This window comes from Anolis carolinensis, chromosome 5, assembly GCF_035594765.1.
Source record: "Anolis carolinensis isolate JA03-04 chromosome 5, rAnoCar3.1.pri, whole genome shotgun sequence".
Classification (NCBI taxonomy): Eukaryota; Metazoa; Chordata; class Lepidosauria; order Squamata; family Dactyloidae; genus Anolis; species Anolis carolinensis.
The window spans coordinates 19,821,086-19,844,318 of record NC_085845.1 but is presented as its reverse complement, the minus strand read 5'-3'; the positions used below and the strand labels follow the sequence as shown (position 1 = coordinate 19,844,318).

Here is a 23,233-nt window from a genome sequence, read left to right as displayed (position 1 = left end):
AAGCGGCGGATCTGGCTTGCATCACCGAGACCTGGTTGGATGAGCCCGGCTGTGTCCTCCAGGTTTCGGGGTGCAACAGCAGGCCAGAGCCGGGGGGCGGGGAGGTGGGGTTGCGGTGGTCTTTCGGCAGACAATCTCCCTGGTCAGGTGCGCCATCCCGCAATCTGCAGGTTTTGAGTGTGTCCATCTTAATGTGGGTACCCGGGACAGTTTGGGGATTCTGCTGGTGTACCGTCCACCCCGCGACAAGGCAGTCTCCCTGCCCAAGCTGGCAGAGGTGATCTCTGGTGCAGCATTGGTCTCTCAGCGGCTGGTAGCGCTGGGGGACTTTAACATTCATGCCGAGGCCACATTAACTGGTGCAGCTGAAGACTTCATGGCCACCATGACGACCATGGGACTGTCCCAAGTGATATCTGGTCCCACTCATCAAGCTGGACACACACTTGACCTGGTTTTTGTTGCGGCAGATGGTGAGGTCGGAGTGGAAGAGCAAAATATTCTTCCGTTGTCATGGTCCGATCGCCACCTGATCAGTTTAAGACTCACTGTGACCTCAAACCTCCGCAGGGGTGGTGGACCCATTAAGATGGTCCGCCCCAGGAGACTGATGGATCCAGATGGATTCTTGAGGTCTCTTGGGGATCTTCCTGTCATGGAGGCTGACGATCCTGTCGATGCCTTGGTAGATCGCTACAATAGCGAGATGTCCAGGGCAATTGACATGATCGCCCCCGAACATCCCCTCTCATTGCGAAGAGTCACTTCGGCTCCCTGGTTCATGGAGGAGCTGGCAGTGATGAAGCGCTCGAGGAGGGGACTACAGTGCCACTGGCGGAAAACTTGTAGCGTTTCTGACCGAGCACGGGCTAGAGCCGCTATTAGGGCCTACTCCGCGGCTTTGCGGGCAGCCAGGAAGACCTTCACGACTGCCCGCATAGCGTCTGCAACTAACAGACCATCGGAGTTGTTTCAGGTCGTCGGGGAGCTCCTTCACCCTCCTGAGGGGGGAGGGGCACCCGAAGACTCGGCAACTCGGTGCAGCGAGTTCGCGCACCACTTTGCAGACAAAGTCGCTCAGATTCGCTTCGACTTGGATGCTAGTTTTGTTGCAATGCCAAAAGAGGTAACTGAGGCACCTGTCTGTTCGAACTTGTGGGATTCGTTTCAGCTTGTTCGCCCGGATGACGTGGACAGGATCCTTGGGGCAGTGAGAGCGACCACTTGCTCTGCAGACCCTTGCCCCTCGTGGCTAATTAAATCGGCCAGAGGAGGGTTGGTAGAGTGGTTTGTGATGATAATTAATGCCTCTTTGGATCAAGGCAAATTTCCATCTGTCCTCAAACAGGCCATAGTGAGGCCTATATTGAAGAAGGCCTCCCATGATTCGGCCATTCTAAACAACTACAGACCAATCTCGAACCTCCCTTTCTTGGGCAAGGTCCTGGAGCGGGTGGTTGCCTCGCAGCTCCAGGGTTTCCTGGATGACACCGATTTTCTGGACCCATCGCAGTCTGGCTTTAGACCTGGTCACAGTACTGAGACAGCTTTGGTGGCCTTGGTGGATGACCTCCGCAGGGAGCTGGACAGAGGGAGTGTGACCCTGCTGGTTCTCTTGGACATCTCAGCGGCTTTCGACACCATCGACCATGGTATCCTTCTGGGGAGGCTCTCCGGGATGGGCCTTGGGGGCATGGCTCTGTCGTGGCTTCAGTCCTTCCTGGAGGGCCATTCCCAGTTGGTGAAGCTGGGGGACACCTACTCGGACCCCTGGCCTTTGACCTGTGGGGTCCCGCAAGGTTCCATTCTGTCCCCCATGCTTTTTAACATCTACATGAAACCGCTGGGAGAGGTCATCTGGAGTTTTTGAGTTCGATGCCATCTCTACGCAGATGACACTCAACTCTACTACTCCTTTCCACCGAACTCCCCAGATACTGAACCAGTGCTTGGCAGCTGTGATGGGCTGGATGAGGGCGAAAAAGCTGAAGCTTAATCCCGACAAGACAGAGGTCCTCCAGGTCAGTCGTATGTCCGATCGGGGTATTGGGTGGCTACCTGTGCTTGACTTGGTCGCACTCCCCCTGAAGGCGCAGGTCCGCAGTTTGGGGGTCCTCCTGGACTCAGCACTGACGCTTGATGCTCAGGTGTCGGCGGTGGCCAGGAGGGCCTTTGCACAATTAAAACTTGTGCGCCAACTGCGACCTTACCTCGTGAAGTCTGATCTGGCCACGGTGGTCCATGCCTTAGTTACCTCTAGACTGGACTATTGCAATGCACTCTACGTGGGGCTGCCCTTGAAGACGGCCCGGAAACTCCAACTAGTTCAACGTTCGGCAGCCTTGCTTCTAACTGGAGCAAATTATAGGGAGCGGTCAACCCTCCTGCTTAAGGAGCTCCACTGGCTGCCGTTCACCTTCCGGACCCAATTCAAGGTGCAAGTGATCACCTACAAAGCCCTGAACGGTTTGGGACTCTCCTACCTTAGTGATCGCCTCTCCCCCCACGAACCTGCACGATCTCTTCGTTCGTTGGGGGAGGCCCTCCTCTCGCTCCCACCTCCGTCACAAGCACGGTTGGTGGGGACGAGAGAGAGAGCCTTCTCCGTGGTGGCCCCCCGGCTCTGGAACTCGCTCCCCAGGGAAATCAGGCAAGCCCCCACCCTGGTAGCATTCAGAAAGAGCTTGAAAACCTGGCTCTTTACTCAAGCCTTTAGATAAAGATTGCTAATCCAGAAGCAATCTGTATCTGTGACCATTCTTGTACCGGTTTGCACTTTTTACCTTTGTCAACTTGATATAGACACAAGGTCTATTCCCATCCCAATTTGCACTTCCCAGAATTTGCAGCACTTTATCAGTCACCTCGTGTTTACAATATTTATATGGTGCACCTTACCCAGTCTACTTTTACAATCTCTCAGTTTTAATCCTTGTTTTTATTAGTTCTGGTTTTTTATTGGCTAATGTTTAATTATTTTTTTTATTGTGCAAGTTGTTGTCTATTGCTGTGTTTTATACTGCTACTGTTTTTATTCGGGCTTGGCCCCATGTAAGCCGCCCTGAGTCCCCTCCGGGGAGATAGAGGCGGGGTATAAAAATAAAGTTGTTATTATTATTATTATTATTATTATTATTATTATTATTATTATTTATTTTAAATGCTTCAGACACCACCAGAAGTGCAATGCATTCCAAACTGGCAGAAGGAATTAAATTTGAAACGTGGGTCAAAGATCATGAAGGCATCACAGTTAAAAAAAGAAATTTACTATTTTCAACTGTGGAACAATATATTTTAATAAGAATTTCCTACTTAAGGTTTTCCTCCTAAAATTGCATACCTGACCATAAAGGGGATTTGAGAGATCTATGGCTGAAAGCATAATGCTAGTTTTATCGTTTGGTATCAAAATGAACTTTGTTTTCTTTTCCTAAATGATTTCTTCGTATTTCTCATTCCCTAGGCCCTTTAATTAAATCAACTAGCTAAGTCTTTCAGTCATCAAGGCATATGTATATCTTGACATTTGTTGATGTGTATGAGGAAAACATATGGTGTTACAACTGCAGATTTTGGTTCTGAAACACTGGGGATATGTCTCCTGGAACATCCTGAAACTTGTCTGGAACAACACATTATTTTTTTTAAAAAAACTTCCACACATATAAAACAAAACAAATCACCAAAATAATATTCATTTGTGAAACGTTTTTGTTGTCTTGCTTAACTTGAGAAGTTGCTCATGTAGATGAAAAATTACCATGAATGAGGATATTTAATTAAACTTTTCACACAGGAGAAATAATATGGAGATTTTAAACCAAACTGCATGAATACTCATCCTATATTTTTAACTATTTTCATACAATTTTATAATGAAAAATGTTATGTTAAAAAAGTAAATAAAATTTAGGAAAAATTATCTTGGGGGCCAATTACATGGGCCACAAATGGTGATGCTGATCTGGAGTGGGGCGCTTTGGGCAGTGATGCCATGGTCCACATTGCAGCCACTGAACTGTCTCAGGGCCTTGCAGGTGTCCACATTGCATGCCCCTAAGATGCCCCTTGACTGGATGGCACGTGCATGGCCCAGTGGTCCCAGCATTGGTTAGTACTGCTTGATCACTGGGCATGAAAATAGTGCTGGTCACTACTCAATGCCTAGAATGATAATATCCAGAGCAACAAAGTAACCCAAGAGAGAATGATGAGGATAAAGTAAGTGCCATCCCCTTTCCCCAGGTTGCCCAAGCCTTCCAACTAGGAAGCAGCACAACTAGTTGCACTGGCTCCAAATGCTATGATAATCCCACAATTTGTTTAACATAAAATAAGGCAGTGTTAGGTGACTTTATCTTGCATTAGAGCGAATGGACCCCATGTATTGCGAGGCCACCACACAGTCCATTCATCCTCCTGGCTGCCTCATATGGCTGGTATAGGTGAATGAAGTTCAGAATGGTTATGCTCGCCTTACTTATGAGGTTGCCATAAGTACCACTTTGTGGTTTCCTAATTTCAACTTCAAAGGGATGAAGAGAGAACAAAACGAACACATACTCTCTGTCATCTTGCAGTATTAAAGAAGTTAGAAACTAACACACACACACGCACACACACACATATCTACAGGACCTTGGAATAAGATGGTTAATAAAATCTTTTTGTGGAAAAATAATAGTTTGGGAAAACTGGAGAACATATTTTGATGTACTAATAACTTTTGGATGGCAACAATTCTGCTCTCCTTCATTCCTGCTACAGGGTTTACAACTGAAAGAGGGGCTTTTTAAAAAAAACAAAAACAAAAAACTATACATGACAGCTCTACACTTGGGAGACCCTGAATCCTAAAAAATGGTCCCTAGTACTGAGACAAAATTTATGAGAAGCTATTTTTCAAAGACACTTGCCATTATTTTTCTTCTTTTTGCTAATATAAAAATGAAAGGTTGCTTCATAAAATACATTCCACTTGTTTCTTGTGCTAGATACCCGAGAGGTGACTAGCAAAAAAAATTATCAATTCACATACAGATATATAAAGTGTGTGTCCTATCCACCAATTCTGACTCTGAAAAATCAAAGTTCCATGTACATAACCAACATACAAATGTCATACCTGTGAAACAAATTGAAAGTATATCTGATCTTACAACAAAGATCAGACCTGCTTTAAAGAATACCATTAGAAAGTACCTAGTTTAGAACATAACAGTTAGCATTCCATCCCTCACCTATACAGCATACCACTTTAGAGAATACTAGTACAATTTTATTTTCAGTAGACAGTACTTGGGCTTCAGATTTTCTCACCAACCATTGATTTACCAATACACTCGGAAGGCCAGTTGTAGTGGACAAGAAAATGTTCATAAACCAAACCATTCAGTTATTCCATAGAGATGAGTACTTTCATAATACTCACATAATTGCACCAGGATAAAAATTCTAATTTTCAATTAAATTGCTGGCACCATCCCCTGCTGAGACCCAGTGATTTAAATAGTAATACACATTTCTTTCCAAAGTTCCTCAGCTCTCATTTGTAACACAATGTAAAAAACAAAACAAAAAAAATGTCTGGCTTAGTGATTACAAGCATAATAAGTTCATTGAGTTGTAATAAGTATGTAAATGCTTCTTCATATTTGCAAATACAAAAAGATTACCAATTCTACTAATACACACTCTCCATGTTCCTTCCGCCACAAATTCTAGAGAATACAAGGCAACTATTGGTAAAACATGCAATTAATAGGACATTGGTATGCCGCCAGGTAGCTGTAATTATCTTTTCCTGTTGCAGAACACATTTGAGAATCATTTAAAAGTGGAAGATGAATGGGATTGTACACTTGTACATCAATACAGAGACAGCAGCAAAAGAACACAGGAAGCAGAAATTTAAATATCAATACAGAAGATAAAAGAAAAACTGTTTAATACAGCTACTTACATCATGGCCTACAAGTTCAGTCTGTGTGGATTTATCTACTTGACAGACAAGAGCATTCTGTAAATGTTGAGCTCTCTCCTGTGATGGGGTTAGGGTGGAAAAACAAGACAACAAACTCCAGGTTAGTCATGATTCATCTCACTGGTTCTTCAGCTACTGACACCAAAAATCAACCCATATAGAGTAACAACAGGCAGTAGAAAACATGAATTATTACAAAACAAGCATCAAGGCAAAATTTCTTCTGATATCACTGTACCAATCCATTCACTAGGCTACTGTTAGTATCATAGCTTAGATATGGGTATAGTATAAAGATCAGCAAACTATGACATCCCCAAATACTGTTTTCTTATGGGTATAAGAACTTTAAAAATTGAAAATAAAAAATAAATTGTAAAATTGAAAATAAAAAATGCCCAATTTCCCATAAAATTATCTTTGGGAGGTTTTACTACCATTTTATTCAAGCTTATATTATACAATTGTGATACTGCATGGACCTTTGATTTCCATTTCTTCAGCCAAGGGAATAGCAAAAAACCCCAAAAAAACACATGCAATAGAACTAAAACTGTGAAGGATGACAACTGTGTGTTAAAGGCATGCTGCATAAAGGGAAAAATCATTGGATTATCCTTGGTTTTCTTTCCTCCTCTTCTTGTCTATTTCCTGTTTGACCTTGGACATTTTTTTTCTGTTGTATGTCATCATCCCTGATAGATTTGTACCCTCAATTCCATTAGCATCATACCTAGGGATAGACAAATCTGCCTAATTCTAATCTGTTCCCATTTTGCATGTGCTTCATTTATAAATCATGTTAAATGGCTATTTTCAAATCCATACAAACATTATCATGTTAATAAAATTTTAATTATGTATTTACCAACAATGGTTTTCCTAGAATCCATATCTGTATTGTTGTCTGCCTGGGAGAAAGCTCAAAGAGCTAAACAATTTATTATTCATCATTTAAAAGTGAACAGGTATTTTATCCCAAATGTATATTTCACAATGTTTTCTGATTTTGTTTCTTTTTTTCTCTCTGGATTACAGAATATTTATGAAAGCTGGTGAATAGTTCAGCATGTGAGTGTCAGCTCAGTTTCTATTAGAATTTATTAAGATCAAATTCCTCATGGTTTTTTTTCACAAAGGTGTTTACAACTCTTAATGGCAGATACAATGAGATACAATGGTAAAACTAAACATGTTTTATGTGATCCTGGGTCCTGTGAGCTCAGCTCTGATGCAGCATCTTTCTACCTTCACCGTAGGTTTCTGCTGAGTTAGCGCTACTTACAAAACTCTAGATTATAAATTACCCATTTCCAAAAAATTACTTGCAACACTTTGTGCTTGGCTGATTTCTTTTCTTTCATTCTTCAACCAACATTTCTTTGAACAACATTCAAGTCATCCAAATGAAGCTGAGAGGTCGTGGATACCAGACAGCCCTTTTTCATTGCAATCTGAATATATATTTATTTATTTACAATATTACTGTCTTCCCTAATTTTATAAGCTCTCTGGGTAAAACCAATTAACATAATTTAAAATGCAAAAAGTGTGTTTACAGAGGCTAAATAAAACAAACATACTTTTTTTTCAAAAAATACAGAACGGTAAGCATGTTGTTGTTTTCTAAACCCGAACTTTTGAACTTCTGATACTTGAGCCACAAATTGTGTGTTTTACATCTACTTTGTGGAAAAAAAACATAGTTTGTTATTTTATAGAGCAGCAAAATCCTTTTTGCAATTGCAGTATAAACAAATTCATACTTTGCCCTCCCTCCCCCAGTTACTAGCATTAAGGCGTATATAATGGCTTGCTTACTATTATGTAGCTAACAGTACAGCCATAACTAGGTTATGCTGACTAATGGTAGTCCTGCTGTGGCACAGTGACTCTTGGTATAACAGGGCCTGAGGATGAATTTGGCTGTGTCTTGTGAGCAGCAACTGCTTTGCCTGATGCATCAAACATGAAAGAGTTTCTTTGCTATTTATATTCATGATAATATGAGAGTCTGGTTTTATTCAGCACTTTCTACAAACCCACAGTGCATATCAAATATTGATTTCTGAATTCTGAGGTTCATGCACTATGGCCAGCTTTTGATTTCAGGCTAGTGTAGCTATTCATCATAATGGGGGATCAGGAATAAATAGACTTCATGAGCCAACAGAGATCTCATACATAAGAAACCAAAATTCTGGTGCATTGCTTGGTTGTGGATTATTTGACACTCCCATCCACCCATCCAGTGGGGTATAAATGAGAATAACAAAACAAATAAACAAATATGATTAAAAGCTCTAAAAACAATAATTGTGAAGGAGAAAGCATATATTTAATGGCTCCTACTTGTCATAGAGTCACAAATTTGGAGAAGACCTTAAAGGCAATCCAACCCACCCTCCTACCATACAAGAATACATATAGAACACTATCAAATAGGACATTCTGTTTAAAGAGCCTCCACTGATATGAAACTATATATATATATATATATATATATATATATATATATATATAATCAATCCAATTATAGTGGTAGTAAATATTAGTATTAAGCATTAAATTCAGATAGGGATTTTGCTGTTTTGAAGCACACATTTGCTTCCCCCTCCTCAGTTTTTATAATAATTAAACATCGTTGATAATACTATGGATTCGCAGAGAGATTCTGGGTGCTGCAGTCTACAAAAGCAACTTTTCCAAGCCCAATTTACATTAGCATATTACTTGTAGAGTTCTTTATGGTTACTGTAATGGAGCTCCGAGGAGATGGAAAGCAAAAGCAATTTTCAAGTACTTGTGGAACGATAACTGAAAATAGTATTGGATAACATGTACTCAAAAAGGCAATATGAAAAGTTATAGCGAAAATAAAGTGTTAGATTTGAAAAGATGGGTAAAAAGAGGCACATACTCATGTGTAATTCATGCATTACAAATGCACCACTATGTTCATGATTATTTCTTTTGTGTATGTGTGTGTGTGGGGGGGGTGGTTTTATTGATCAAAACTGCATGATTCACTAGCTCTTTAGGAGTAAAGAAAAGAAAATGAACAAGGGCATGGTAAAGTTACCATTTCAATGAGTCATCGCCAATGTTAGACTTATCCTCCATTACTATCTTGTCCTTTAAAAAAAATCTGAACCAATGACTATAACCACATTTTGCAGAAATGAAAACACTTCCTGCTTAGTTTACCTAGCTGGATCAGAAATAGCTGCTGAAGCATATCACACAGCCCATAGTTACAGTTGTCCTGGTATATTAGTCCAGAAATATTCCTGCTCCCTCGATCTCCATGGCAACTATATTTTAACATCTAAAACCAGTTAATTTGTTTCCATCCATAAAGGCGCAGCCCTGGTTACATCTAACCAGTCATTAGATTGACTTCAATGTTGTTTAGTTCCAGTTGCAGCTGTACAGAACTGGAGCCTTAGAACAAAGTCCAAAGCCCATTCATTTTGATGAGAAAATGGGCAAGAACATTACCACCCTGGACACATCCAGTTGTGTCTGATTAAGATAAGCAAAGTCAGGGCTGCTTGGCACTTAGATGCGGTTAGCACATAGATGGATGGGAGACCACCAGGTCCTCCAGGTAGGGCTGGAAAAGAACCCTGTTCGAAACCTTAGAGAGTTGCTGCAAGTTTGTGTGCATAGACTTGACTTTGGACTAGAGACACCAAAAGGGCTGACATAGTATAAAGCAGCTTCCTATAGTCTATGCCTCTCAATTAAGTTAGTAGACCATTATTGTTGTACTTTGTGTTTCTTCAACTTATTTTTTGTCTGTTGATGGTAATACATTATTCAAATTCAAATTATTTTCAACTTATAGTGATGCTAAAGTGAATGGGTTTTTTGGGGGGCAGCAAGATTTTTTTTCAGTGGAGGTTCAACATTACTGAGTGGGGATTTAAACCCGGGACTCCCAGTGTCTGAAGATGAGAGTGTGTCATTTTTCCAATGAATTCTCATAGTTGAATTGGGATTCGACCTCACCAAACTACAAATCCCAGGATTTCATTAGAAGGAAGCAAGACAAAGCTGAAAAGAAGACAGTGAGGAGACAGAATGGTCTTAAATAGCCCACAGCTCCACCCCCTGCATGTATTGCGCTCTGGCGCTTGTCACCAGCCACCTTTTATCCAGGTCTGGATTCATAGGGGCCATCAAAGCATCTCCCTATCCCCATCAACATTCGCATGGTGCTGGGTGCAAATTAGCATCACAATGGCAGGGGTGGTAAAAGAAATGTCATTTGCTCAGGATTTGTATGCACTTACCTATATGTGGCCTACAATACCATTAACAAAGGTACTCAAATACCTTTTTATCTCCCATCCGTAGGCGAAAATGGTGATGCCAGTTTCTTTTTATTCTTTTGTTCACAGTTGTACATTTGAAAAAAATATTACAGTGCACTCTTTAACAATTTGGGAAATGTATTAAAGAAAATATATTAAAGAAAAAATCTTAATATAAATGCCATTCATTAAGTAAAATATATACCAAAAATAGACACGAGTTTCCATGAAAGAAAGGTGAAATTCAATAAGGGGGACAGAACAAGAATGTTGCTGGTATTTTACAAAGGCATGCTGAAGAAATTAAACTGACAGATTTTTACTATACTTCATGGAAGTCAAAGGTGCTCTCTCTAAGGAGTCATGGTTCAAAAAACATACCTTCAACCATATGGTGATGTAGTATTGAATACTAAGAGAGATAATGAGAGAAATGCAGTCATGAAAATGAGAAGAAGGAATTAAACATGTTATTTGAGAAATATTATATGTGTGGGTGTGTGGACAAATCTAAGGCAGACAGTGTCCCTTTTAAGAAATGTTAGATCCACTACTCCAGGTGGTATAATATTAACTATGCATTAAAAAAAGGAGAGGCAACACACTCCAACGATATCTCCAGAATTGTTCAACAAATTTTGCATTCTGTATGTATTAGGGGAATCACCTATATGAGTCACCAAATATGCAATCTGTAAATGGGATGGCAAATATGTGTTTATACTTATTGAAGTGGAATTTGGAACTACTATTCCAGTTGGTTCTCGCAGAAGCAGAGGAAGCAGGAGGACATTTTTGCTCCCTGGCTTCAGGTAGGATTTGGCTAAGATTTGGCTAAGATTTTAAACTGAGTTTGGGCTTGGCTCCTGTGGTCAAAGTCTAACTGTTGTGTGACTGTTGTGTTGAAAGAGAGCCAGGTACTTAAGTTGATTGACAGCAGGCATTGTCCCCTGTTAATTGAGTTTCTGGGAAAGCTTTATTTGCCAGTGTGAGTTTCTGCCAGAGCCTGATCCCAGAAGGGCAGTTGGTTCTCGCAGAAGCAGAGGAAGCAGGAGGACATTTTTGCTCCCTGACTTCAGGTAGGATTTGGCTAAGATTTGGCTAAGATTTTAAACTGAGTTTGGGCTTGGCTCCTGTGGTCAAAGTCTAACTGTTGTGTGACTGTTGTGTTGAAAGAGAGCCAGGTACTTAAGTTGATTGACAGCAGGCATTGTCCCCTGTTAATTGAGTTTCTGGGAAAGCTTTATTTGCCAGTGTGAGTTTCTGCCAGAGCCTGATCCCAGAAGGGCAGTTGGTTCTCGCAGAAGCAGAGGAAGCAGGAGGACATTTTTGCTCCCTGGCTTCAGGTAGGATTTGGCTAAGATTTGGCTAAGATTTTAAACTGAGTTTGGGCTTGGCTCCTGTGGTCAAAGTCTAACTGTTGTGTGACTGTTGTGTTGAAAGAGAGCCAGGTACTTAAGTTGATTGACAGCAGGCATTGTCCCCTGTTAATTGAGTTTCTGGGAAAGCTTTATTTGCCAGTGTGAGTTTCTGCCAGAGCCTGATCCCAGAAGGGCAGTTGGTTCTCGCAGAAGCAGAGGAAGCAGGAGGACATTTTTGCTCCCTGGCTTCAGGTAGGATTTGGCTAAGATTTGGCTAAGATTTTAAACTGAGTTTGGGCTTGGCTCCTGTGGTCAAAGTCTAACTGTTGTGTGACTGTTGTGTTGAAAGAGAGCCAGGTACTTAAGGCACCTTTACTAACTATCCTTTGCAGTACATACAGGAAACAAAGCAACATAAACAAATACACAAAGACGTGGTTTGTTGCAGTCTGCACATAAAGTGCGTGCATATTACTTAACTGTACAAAGATCCCACTTGGCCACCACGCTCACCAAGAGATGCAACAAAAGCAAAACATTCCCATCACATGCACCAGCTGTGGCATGTTCCGCTTTTTCACACAAAAACTAGACAACTACATCTGCTCCAAATGCAAACAGATGACTCTGATGGAGCAGAGGATCCAACAGCTCGAGCACCGTATTAAGACCCTTAAGGACATTCAGGCACTCGAGCTCTTCTTGGACACTGCACAACACGCTGCTGTAGATCAGCAGCCTGCATCACACCAACACCACCAAGACCATGATCAGGAACCTTATGGGGAGATCAACTCAAAGGTAGACAACCCTCAGGCTTGGAAGGAGGTCACCCATAGAAGGAGACGCAGGACCAGGCAGCCTCCACAGAACTCCTCTGCTCAGCTGCATTTACACAACAGATTTGAAATTCTTACATCATTAACATACAATCAGGAAACACATCTTGTGGAGGACCACAGTTTCTTAGATACCACTCAGTGGACCATCCTGGATCAATGCGCAGGGGATAGCCCTGACAGGGACAGTGCAACACCACAGTCACACTTATGTAATCATGCAAATGCTCCACCCCCAATCATAGACCAGGAGCAACAGGAACATCCTTGGGAGAGTAATGGGCTCTCGGATGTATCTCAATGGATTGTCATTGATGAATGCACTGGGAATGTTGAGGAGGAGGACAACACTTTACACCTACATGATTCACTTCAACAGGAACACTCTTCAGGGGACATACACACTGTCTTGCACAAAAGGGACCCTGTCAATCCTCAAAGGAAACAGGTCTTGGTAGTAGGTGACTCCCTCCTTAGAGGAACGGAAGCCATCATTTCCAGACCGGATGGGATGGCTCGAGAAACATGCTGCCTCCCGGGGGCAAAAATACACCATATCACTCAGAGGCTCAGCAGGCTCCTAAAGCCCCATCACCCTCCCCACCTTATGTTGATTCATGTAGGTACCAATGACACCGCTAGGCATACTTTTCAAAAGATCACAAATGATTTTCGAGCTCTGGGAACAAAGCTAAAACTGTATAATGTACATGTGATCTTTTCATCCCTCCTCCCCGTTGTAGGACATGGCTCTACAAGGGCCGGAAAAATAGTACAGGTCAATAACTGGCTCAGAAAATGGTGTCAAGAGGAGCATTTTGGCTTCCTTGACCATGGTCTACTCTTCCAAGAGGATGGACTACTGGCAAGCGATGGGGTGCATCTCACACAAGTAGGAAAACATCTTTTTGCACACAGACTCACAAACCTCATCAGGCGCACTTTAAACTAAATCCACTGGGAGAGGGGAACAACAGCCTGGCGAACACTATATTACCCACGACCACAGGGAACCGCCGTAAGGCTAAACGGAGGGCTGCACAAACACAGCAAGGACCAAGTACAGAGAGCACAATAATCCCAAATAAACAGTTCGAGGGGAGGTCACAGGGGCTTACATGTCTTTACACTAATGCTCAGAGCATGGGAAATAAGCAAGACGAACTCCAACTCCTAGCACAGCACCACACATACGATGTCATAGGCATCACTGAAACCTGGTGGGATGACTCCCATCACTGGAATTTAACCATTGAGGGCTATAACCTCTTTCACATAAATAGAACAAAGGGGAGAGGAGGGGGAGTAGCTTTATATGTCAAAAACAGTTACGTTGCAGAAGAAATGCAAGACTGTAATCCGGGAAACCAGCTTGAAAGCATCTGGATAAGAATCAAGGGAACCGGGACTCAAAAAGATCTTGTCGTGGGTGTCTACTACAGACCTCCGAGTCAGGATGAAGGACTTGATGAAGCCTTCTGTCAACAGCTGACCAAACAGGCACAAAGAAGAGATATAGTAGTCATGGGCGATTTCAATTATCCCGATATCTGCTGGAAAACAAACTCAGCCAAGAGTACAAAGTCCAACAAATTCCTCACTTGCCTTGCAGATAATTTTATGGTCCAGAAGGTAGAAGAGGCAACAAGGGGATCAGCAACTCTTGATCTAATCTTAACAAATGTGGAAGACCTGATCAATACAGTTGAAGTGGTTGGATCCTTAGGGGCAAGTGACCATGTGCTCCTGCAGTTTGCAATACAAAGGAATGCTGAAACTAAGACAAGTCAAACACGCATTCTGGACTTTAAGAGAGCTGACTTCCAAAAAATGAAGGAATTACTGAGCGGCATTCCATGGACGCCGATATTAAAAAACAAGGGAGTTAAGGATGGATGGGAGTTTTTCAAAAGTGAAATACTCAAGGCGCAAATGCAAACAGTGCCAACAAAGAAGAAAAATAAGACAAGTGCAAAGAAGCCAGAATGGATGTCCAAAGAACTTCTAACTGAGCTAAAGCTCAAAAGTGACATGCACAAGAAGTGGAAAAGGGGAGAAATCACCAAAGAAGAATTCAAACGTATAGCCAACTCCTGTAGGGAAAAGGTTCGCAAGGCTAAAGCGCAAAATGAGCTCAGGCTTGCCAGGGACATAAAAAACAACAAAAAAGGTTTTTTTGCTTATGTTGGTAGAAAAAGGAAGAAAAAGGAGGCGATAGGGCCACTGCAAGGAGTAGATGGGGTGATGGTGACAGGGGATAGGGAAAAGGCAGAACTGCTTAATGCCTTCTTTGCCTCGGTCTTCTCACAAAAAGAAAGCCATCTTCAACCTCAGCAACATGGAATGGACGAAGGATTGGGGGAAATCCAACCCCAAATAGGGAAACAAGTTGTCCAGGAACACCTGGCCACTCTAAACGAATTCAAGTCCCCAGGGCCAGATCAGCTACATCCAAGAGTATTGAAGGAACTAGCGGAAGTTATTTCAGAACCACTGGCAATCATCTTCGAGAGTTCTTGGAGAACAGGAGAAGTCCCAGCAGATTGGAGGAGGGCGAATGTGGTCCCTATCTTCAAGAAGGGAAAAAAGAATGACCCAAACAATTACCGTCCGGTCAGCCTCACATCAATACCAGGCAAGATTCTGGAAAAGATCATTAAGGAAGTGGTCTGCAAACACTTAGAAACAAATGCGGTCATTGCTAATAGTCAACACGGATTTACCAAAAACAAGTCATGCCAGACTAATCTGATCTCTTTTTTCGATAGAGTTACGAGTTGGGTCGATACAGGGAATGCCGTGGATGTAGCATATCTAGATTTCAGTAAGGCCTTCGACAAAGTCCCCCACGACCTTCTGGCAAACAAACTAGTAAAATGTGGGCTAGACAAAACTACGGTTAGGTGGATCTGTAATTGGCTAAGTGAACGAACCCAAAGGGTGCTCACCAATGCGTCGTCTTCGTCATGGAAAGAAGTGACAAGTGGAGTGCCGCAGGGCTCCGTCCTGGGCCCGGTTCTGTTCAACATCTTTATTAACGACTTAGACGAAGGGTTAGAAGGCACGATCATCAAGTTTGCAGATGACACCAAACTCGGAGGGATAGCTAACACTCCAGAAGACAGGAGCAGAATTCAAAACGATCTTGACAGACTAGAGAGATGGGCCGAAACTAACAAAATGAAGTTCAACAGGGACAAATGCAAGATACTTCACTTCGGCAGAAAAAATGGAAATCAAAGATACAGAATGGGGGACGCCTGGCTTGACAGCAGTGTGTGCGAAAAAGATCTTGGAGTCCTCGTGGACAACAAGTTAAACATGAGCCTACAATGTGATGCGGCAGCTAAAAAAGCCAATGGGATTTTGGCCTGCATCAATAGGGGAATAACGTCTAGATCCAGGGAAGTCATGCTCCCCCTCTATTCTGCCTTGGTCAGACCACACCTGGAATACTGTGTCCAGTTTTGGGCACCGCAGATGAAGGGAGATGCTGACAAGCTGGAAAGCGTCCAGAGGAGGGCAACTAAAATGATTAAGGGTCTGGAGAACAAGCCCTATGAGGAGAGGCTTAAAGAGCTGGGCATGTTTAGCCTGCAGAAGAGAAGGCTGAGAGGAGACATGATAGCCATGTACAAATATGTGAGGGGAAGTCATAGGGAGGAGGGAGCAAGCTTATTTTCTGCTGCCCTGCAGACTAGGACACGGAACAATGGCTTCAAACTACAGGAAAGGAGATTCCACCTGAACATCAGGAAGAACTTCCTCACTGTGAGGGCTGTTCGGCAGTGGAACTCTCTCCCCCGGGCCGTGGTGGAGGCTCCTTCTTTGGAGGCTTTTAAGCAGAGGCTGGATGGCCATCTGTCGGGGGTGCTTTGAATGCGATTTCCTGCTTCTTAGCGGGGGGTTGGACTAGATGGCCCTTGAGGTCTCTTCCAACTCTACTATTCTATGATTCTATGATTCTATGAGTTAATACAAGCATGTTCTTCTTAGAAGTCTTGAAGGTTTGGGAGGTTCAAGAGAAAGCCACGATATAAATATTCCCAAAGACATAAAAAGGCATTATTGGCAGAGATAATGTCAGTAAGAACATTAACCCAAATGGGGTATTGTGTCCTGCAAGTGTTTTTGGCCATCTGGTACAAATTTCTGAATGTGATGTTACTGAGGCCAATGCCAGTCACTCTCCACAAAGATTTTAGTGGCAAGTGCATTAGTCAGTTAGATTGCAGGAATCATTAAACTAAGCTTATTCCAATTGCAACTAATGTTTATTGATGACTCTTGACATTAATTAAACTTCACTGTTATGTGCTTCCAATATTCTGCCTACCTCGTTGAGGAAAGGGTGGAGGAGATCAAGACTATGCACGCACAATTATAAAGAAGAGAAATTGAAGATTATATTAACACTTGTTCCACATTATTTGTTCTTTCTCATTAAGACCAAAAACGAGCACTGTGTTTGTAATGACCATTTTACACTGCTTTGCAGGGTTCCCTGCTTTTTGATGCTGTGATGTGCTTTCATGTTATTTCCAACTTATGATGACACCCCCAAATTGAATCTTTCATTAGGTTTTCTTGACAAAATTTGTTCAGAGGGGCTTTCCTTTTGTCTTCCTCTGAGACTAAAAGAATATGACTTCTTCAATGTGTACCATGGTTGAGTGCGGATTCAAACCCTGGTCTTAAGACAATAGTCCAACAGTGAAACCACTAAAGCATGCTGGTTTTCAAGATCCCCTGCATCTGATAGTAAACAGTATACTCAGTTCTAAAATTCACTGAACACCATGGCTCTTGAGATACTTTTTAGGTTTTGTCAGATATTGTAGACACTCAGTATTCGCATAGTCTTGTTTTCTTTTAACAAATACAAAACAACATGGTAAAGAGTTCGGGTTGGCGACTCTATGTGTGTCTGGACAATTCTGCTGTTGATTTTAATCAGAATGCTAAAGGAATTATTCAAGATGCTGAATCTGTTTTAGAATGGCCATTTTAGATAACACCTTTTAAAGTTCCGATTAAAGCCCAGAGCAGATACAAAAATCACATACAACTGATGGATGATGCTGATAAACAATCCACAAAGAAGATTATTTTGACAGAAAGCTGCTACAATTCATCAACACTAAAGTTATCAAGTCATTCTTAGTTTAATTCCCTCTTTATATGCATTAGATTACAATATATAATTACACTATCACTTATATTTTCTCCATGAGCTAAATATAGGTAGAATATTTTCTCTATGTTTTTTTTGTTTGTTTTTTTTGCGATTGTTGATGAAAAAGTCCACAATTGCTATTGGTTTAGTTCACTGCAGTCCTAGATATGAGTATTCCAGTGTTCCTAATTTAATTGTTAAACATTGTCCTTATGCATACTATTGCTACATTTATGAAGCTGGCATATTTATGTCCCTAGGCAAAATAGGAAAAACAATAAGCCCAGATGGCTGACCACACCCCATTTTCTAGGAAGAGCCTCAGCTGAAACTAACAACATTGCTTGGAATTTAACTAGCTTTTTGGATCATAGGCCATAGGATTCAGCAAATAGCTATGGAGATACATGCAAATACTGTTGAAAAAGGCTGTAGAATTCATGATTGCGAGAAACAGATTGGCACTGAGTTCTGTGCCTAAGAATGTCCAGCATATCATTAACTCAATGGTACAGAGAGGTCTCATTTATAGAAAAGTGATGACAGCTCTCCACAGAAGCCTACTAGAAACACCACAGGTACAATTAGTACCAAAACTGAATAATTATAATGATGTAAGGCACATGCACAGAAAATGTATACACATTTTCAGATCAGAAAAAAAATCTGAGCATAGTCATATGCGGAGAGTCAGAGTGGTTTAGTGGCTTAGGCATTGGCCTATGGCTCAGGTGACCATGGTTCAAATCCCCACTTGGTCATGGAAACCCATTCTGTGATCTCATCCTCAGAGGAAGGCAAACACAAGCTCTTTCTGAACAAATCTTGTGAAGAAAACTCCCTGGTGAATTTGCCTTATGCTCATCATATGTTTGAAATGACTTGAAGGCACACAACAACATAACCATTCCTTCTTCTCAAAATTCTAGTTATTTTACTTGTGGACTCTCTCTCTCTCTCTCTCTCTCTCTCTCTCTCTCTCTCTCTCTCTCCTTCCCTCCCTCCCTCCCTCCCTTTCTCTCCCTCCCTCCCTCCCTCTCTCTCTCTCTCTCTCTCTCTCTCTCTCTCTCATGTGTGCTTCCTAAAGCTGTTTCGTATATTAATGTATATTATTCAGTCATCAACATCAACCTCAACATCATTTTTATTGCTACAGATCAATGGATTTTATGGTTACCATACTATAAAAACACCTCCCCCCCCCTCGCTCTCTCTCTCTCTCTCTCTCTCGGAAAATAAGTATTCCAATCAATATAAACATAGCAACAATTCCTCCCTCTACTGAGAACTAGGTGGTTTTCCGTTGTATTATTGTACTTTGATGCAGCTAGTGCTGATATATTTTTTAAAGCATCTGGTGATTCAGAGGACAGAAATAAATATGACAAAGCAGATTGATCCTGATAAGTTCCAAAATACTAAACAGATTGTGTAGATAGGATAGAGATGGATATATTCATTGCATGCTTACTGTATGAGTGTATTGCACCATAACAAGCAGTAGCTTGTTCGGCCATATAGTTTCGCTGATTGGCAAGATCTCTGTTGGAGAGGGTGGGTATATGTTTACTTGGTTAGTAGACCTCACCTGGACTGTCTTGTACATAAGATGCAGAATGTGTTCTCCATTGCTTAGTTTTAGTAGGCTGCCAATGACTGCTAATTATTTTCCTTTTTTGGGGGGAGGGGAGAGAGATATGATTCTCAAATCATGTAGTCTTTACTATATTAACTTGTAGATGACACAGATTCACAGCTGAATGGGTTCTGAACATTTATTCCAGCCATTTCTGTGTGTTTTCATCAGATGTGTACTCTTAGGGAGTAAGCAACATCTGTTGTGCTCTTTCAGGTGAAATCTTTCAATTGTATCAATTTGCAACAGCTTACTTGAACACTCTTTATCTCTTGTCTAACAACCTCATCAGATGGGTCGCTGGAATCACTATGCATTGTGGTGAATCCAGCAGCGCCCATCTGGGGGCATGAGGAACCCATTGTCCCCTGCCCTACATCGCCTGATACACCCGAGTCCCCATCCCATGGGGGGAAATGTCAACTGCCCAGCTTCTTCCTATTGTTGCTAGTGCAACAAGGAAAGCCTCTTGTGCTGCCAACGCGGCAGCATACACTGGTTCCAAAATAGTTTACTCACTGAGCTCCTCTATGTCATGGGATGAGAGCCGTCGGGTTCTGTGGGTAAACGATTGCTGAACTGGCATATGCTGCCTATGCAAGCCATGTCTGATGGGGTCGTAAGAAGCAAAACCTTCTGATGGACATAATAATATAAAGGTAGAAAAGAGAGAAAGAAACATTAAGTTTAGATCGAACCTATGAAAGAGATAATGGATTTGTGCGTGTAATATCCTCAGCCTTGAGCTTTATACATTAATCAGCCCTGTCTGCAACATGTCTGGAGATACAATGAGGTGAATGACCTGGGACTCAGCAGACAACAGTGGAAAGGTTATATCCTTAAACCAAGATTTCTGTGAGTGTTATCTATAGTGCATATTTCAGAATCATCTCAATGCTTGATGCAGAAAACCTTGCTTTAAGGAGAATGGTTATAAGAATATGCTGATATTAACTATAATAGAATAATGATAGAATGATGAGAATTTATTTCTGATAAAAGCAAGTTTTGAAGTTCTGCCCCATTGTGCAAAATATAAAACCTATTTCAACCTCCCAAGAAGCAAGAGTAATGTTTTTCATAATGTATTTAAGGTTTCTATTTGGGTAGAGGGAGGAATGTGGTAGTTTTGAAGTGGTGAATCCACCCTTGAGTTTTACTTTATGCTTTAATGGAGCTACCCAAGGTGCTATTTAGACTGAACCACTGACATGGAAACCCGCAGTCGTGACTCACATGTCACCCTATAGACCAGCGGTTCCCAACCTTTGGCGTTTTGGACTTCAGCTCCCACACTTCCTAATAGCTGGTAAAATGGCTGGGATTTCTGGGATGCTCAAAGGTTGGGAACCACTGTTGTAGACACTCTGCTGATAAAGATACTTTGCATAATGAATCAGACATTCAGTTTGTGTGTACATAGACATAAAGGTGGTCCCTGAGTTACAAATATCCAACTTACAAACAACTCATAGTTAAGAACAGGGGCGAGATAACAGGAAATGAGATAAATCTACCACAGGAAGGGGAATTCACTCCTGAAAGAGTTATCATAGGAAAAAGATGTTTCCACTCAAGCTTTATCACTAATCCTTGTTTCTCTTGCCAGCCATTTTTTTCAAAATCTGATTATCACAGGGACAGAAAGTGAGGTGAAATCTTCTGAACAGGGGCACAGGCAGCAAAACAAACATCACAGGGGTGTTAACCCTTCCCTATGCCATCCACACCATGTCTGTCTGTCTATTGATCCATGGAGTTACACTGAAAAACTGTACCTGTTCCAACTTACAAACAAATTCAACTTAGAAACAAACATACAGAACCTATTTTGTTTGTAACTTGGGGACTGCCTGTAATGACATACAGCTGACAAACATAGGAAATTCTTAAAGTTCAGATTTTGTTCCTCACCATGCATATTCATTCTACATATGGGCAACCATATAAAAAGGACACTGGCTATGTGAAAATGAGATTTGCAAAAATGAAAGTCAGCTTGGATTTGCCTCTCTAAGTCCATAATATTCTGTGGATCCAGATATCAGCCATGTATTCTGGAAGCACAAGTAAAGAAGGATTTGGGTCTTGGACTCTCCAAGAACAACTCATTGAGAGGTTTAATTATGTTTGATAGAAAGCAAACTTGTGCAGTGTAGCATGGATACAAACATAAATTATCTTGGGAGCTGAAATACAGAAACTCATTTGGTGAGCTTAGCATGCCTAGTTTTTGAGTGGCAGGGAAAACAACAACATTGTGCCCAGCTGTGCATTATACTGGTGAAAAACAAGTTTAGTTAAAAGATCCTGAGTAAAACTTAGTCCAGTTTATGAACCAAAGGGATGAACCCTCTGAGATCTCTTCTACCTCTGTTAATTAGAAAATCCCTGTCAGCAAAAAGGATACAAGGTCAAAGTAACCAGTTTGAAATATATGCATCATTTTTGTTTATATTTCCACATTTTTAAAAAGCATTGGCAGATGCTTGTGTCCTGGGGGGCCGAGCAATCAAACGTTCATTTCAAGGACCTTTTGCTCTATTTCACATTAGACATGCATAGAAAGGATTTAAGTCAGTCCTTCTTTTAACAGACAGTCCTAAAGAGTCTAGTCCAAAGTCAAGGCACATACAGATATTGCTAGGCTTCATTGTTTAAAATAAAAACCATGAATAAATTACTTTAGGGAAATTATGGTTATAAAATTTAACAGAATATATCAGACACCGATGACAGCTGGAACTGTCATTCTTTCTTCTTCTTCTAGTGCTCTCATGTTACTTTGATGAAGTTTCTTTTTTCTCAGTTCTTAAGATTGCTTCCCATGCAACAGGCAGAGGTTTTCAATTCTAATTTCCATTTGGGGGTATGGTCACCAAAAGGTAAAGCTAACCATGGCTCCCTGACCTGGCTGACGATGCACATGAATCCTGTCACATTGTCTACATTTCTAGGTGAAGTCTTAAAACAGCTCAGATGCACGGTCATGTCTTGATTCATGGTCTGCACTCTTCACTTTAATTATTTTGTATTTTATTAATTGTTTCTTTTATTACAAAGACTTCTGTGTGTATGTATGTGTTTTCAAGTTATCCGTTGATTGATGATGACACCATGAATTTCATTGGGTTTTCTCAGGCAAGGTATAGAATCAGATTTTCTAATTTCTTTCTCTGAAATTTAACCAATGGCACCTGTTATTCATGTGCAGTTTCCCATCCAAGTACTAACGAAGACCAACTCCACCTTGCATTCAAGATCAGACAGAATTTCATGCTGTTAGAGTATTTAGACATAAATAACTTTTAAAAAGGAAAGGATTACAACAAAAGACAGCAACAAGATTAAAAGCAAAAATGTGTTCAAAAAACAACATAAGAACAATGAGATAAATTCAGCAGGTGAAAGCATTTCCAAGTATGGAAATAATTTTTTTAAAATGAAAAGCCACTTGGCCTTTTTTTTTTTTTTTTGAGGAGGAGGAGGAGAAGTTTGACACAGAAATGGGAGGTCACTTAAATAAAATGTTTCTAGAGAGGGAAAGGCAAGCATGACAGCAGCCACAAAGAAGAAATGTTTCCATACCCCACAAAACCAGTATTGAATGGATACAGAAGAGAACATCTCAAGAACCTCTTGATGAAGAGACAATCTGACATGTCAACAGTGGGAGCAAATGGTTCTGATGTCAATGGAGTTATGAATCCAACCTAGTGGTCTGGGTTTGTTATTTCTTAACTTCCAAACTTGTCACGACCCTGGCTGCAGAGCACCAATAACCATACACAGAGGCCAGAATCTATCTAATATCTTTATTGAGGAAATATATAAAGTTAATAAAAGCAAGTGTAGGAAATAGTTCAGAAGTAGACCTTTCAGGAAAGGTCAAAATTAGTCCAGAGAAACAATG

The 23,233-nt window shown here is 41.3% G+C and overlaps 1 protein-coding gene across 4 annotated transcripts in view; it reads right to left on the bottom strand.

The window, feature by feature from the left end:
- ccser1 (coiled-coil serine rich protein 1) overlaps positions 1 to 23,233 on the bottom strand; it is an 815,269-nt gene that overhangs the window by 304,507 nt on the left and 487,529 nt on the right. For all 4 annotated transcript variants that reach the window (XM_062983628.1, XM_062983630.1, XM_008111053.3 and 1 more), the window contains exon 9: positions 5,966 to 6,043. In XM_062983628.1, the coding sequence (XP_062839698.1) occupies positions 5,966 to 6,043 (78 nt within the window). The remainder of the gene's footprint in view (positions 1 to 5,965; positions 6,044 to 23,233) is intronic.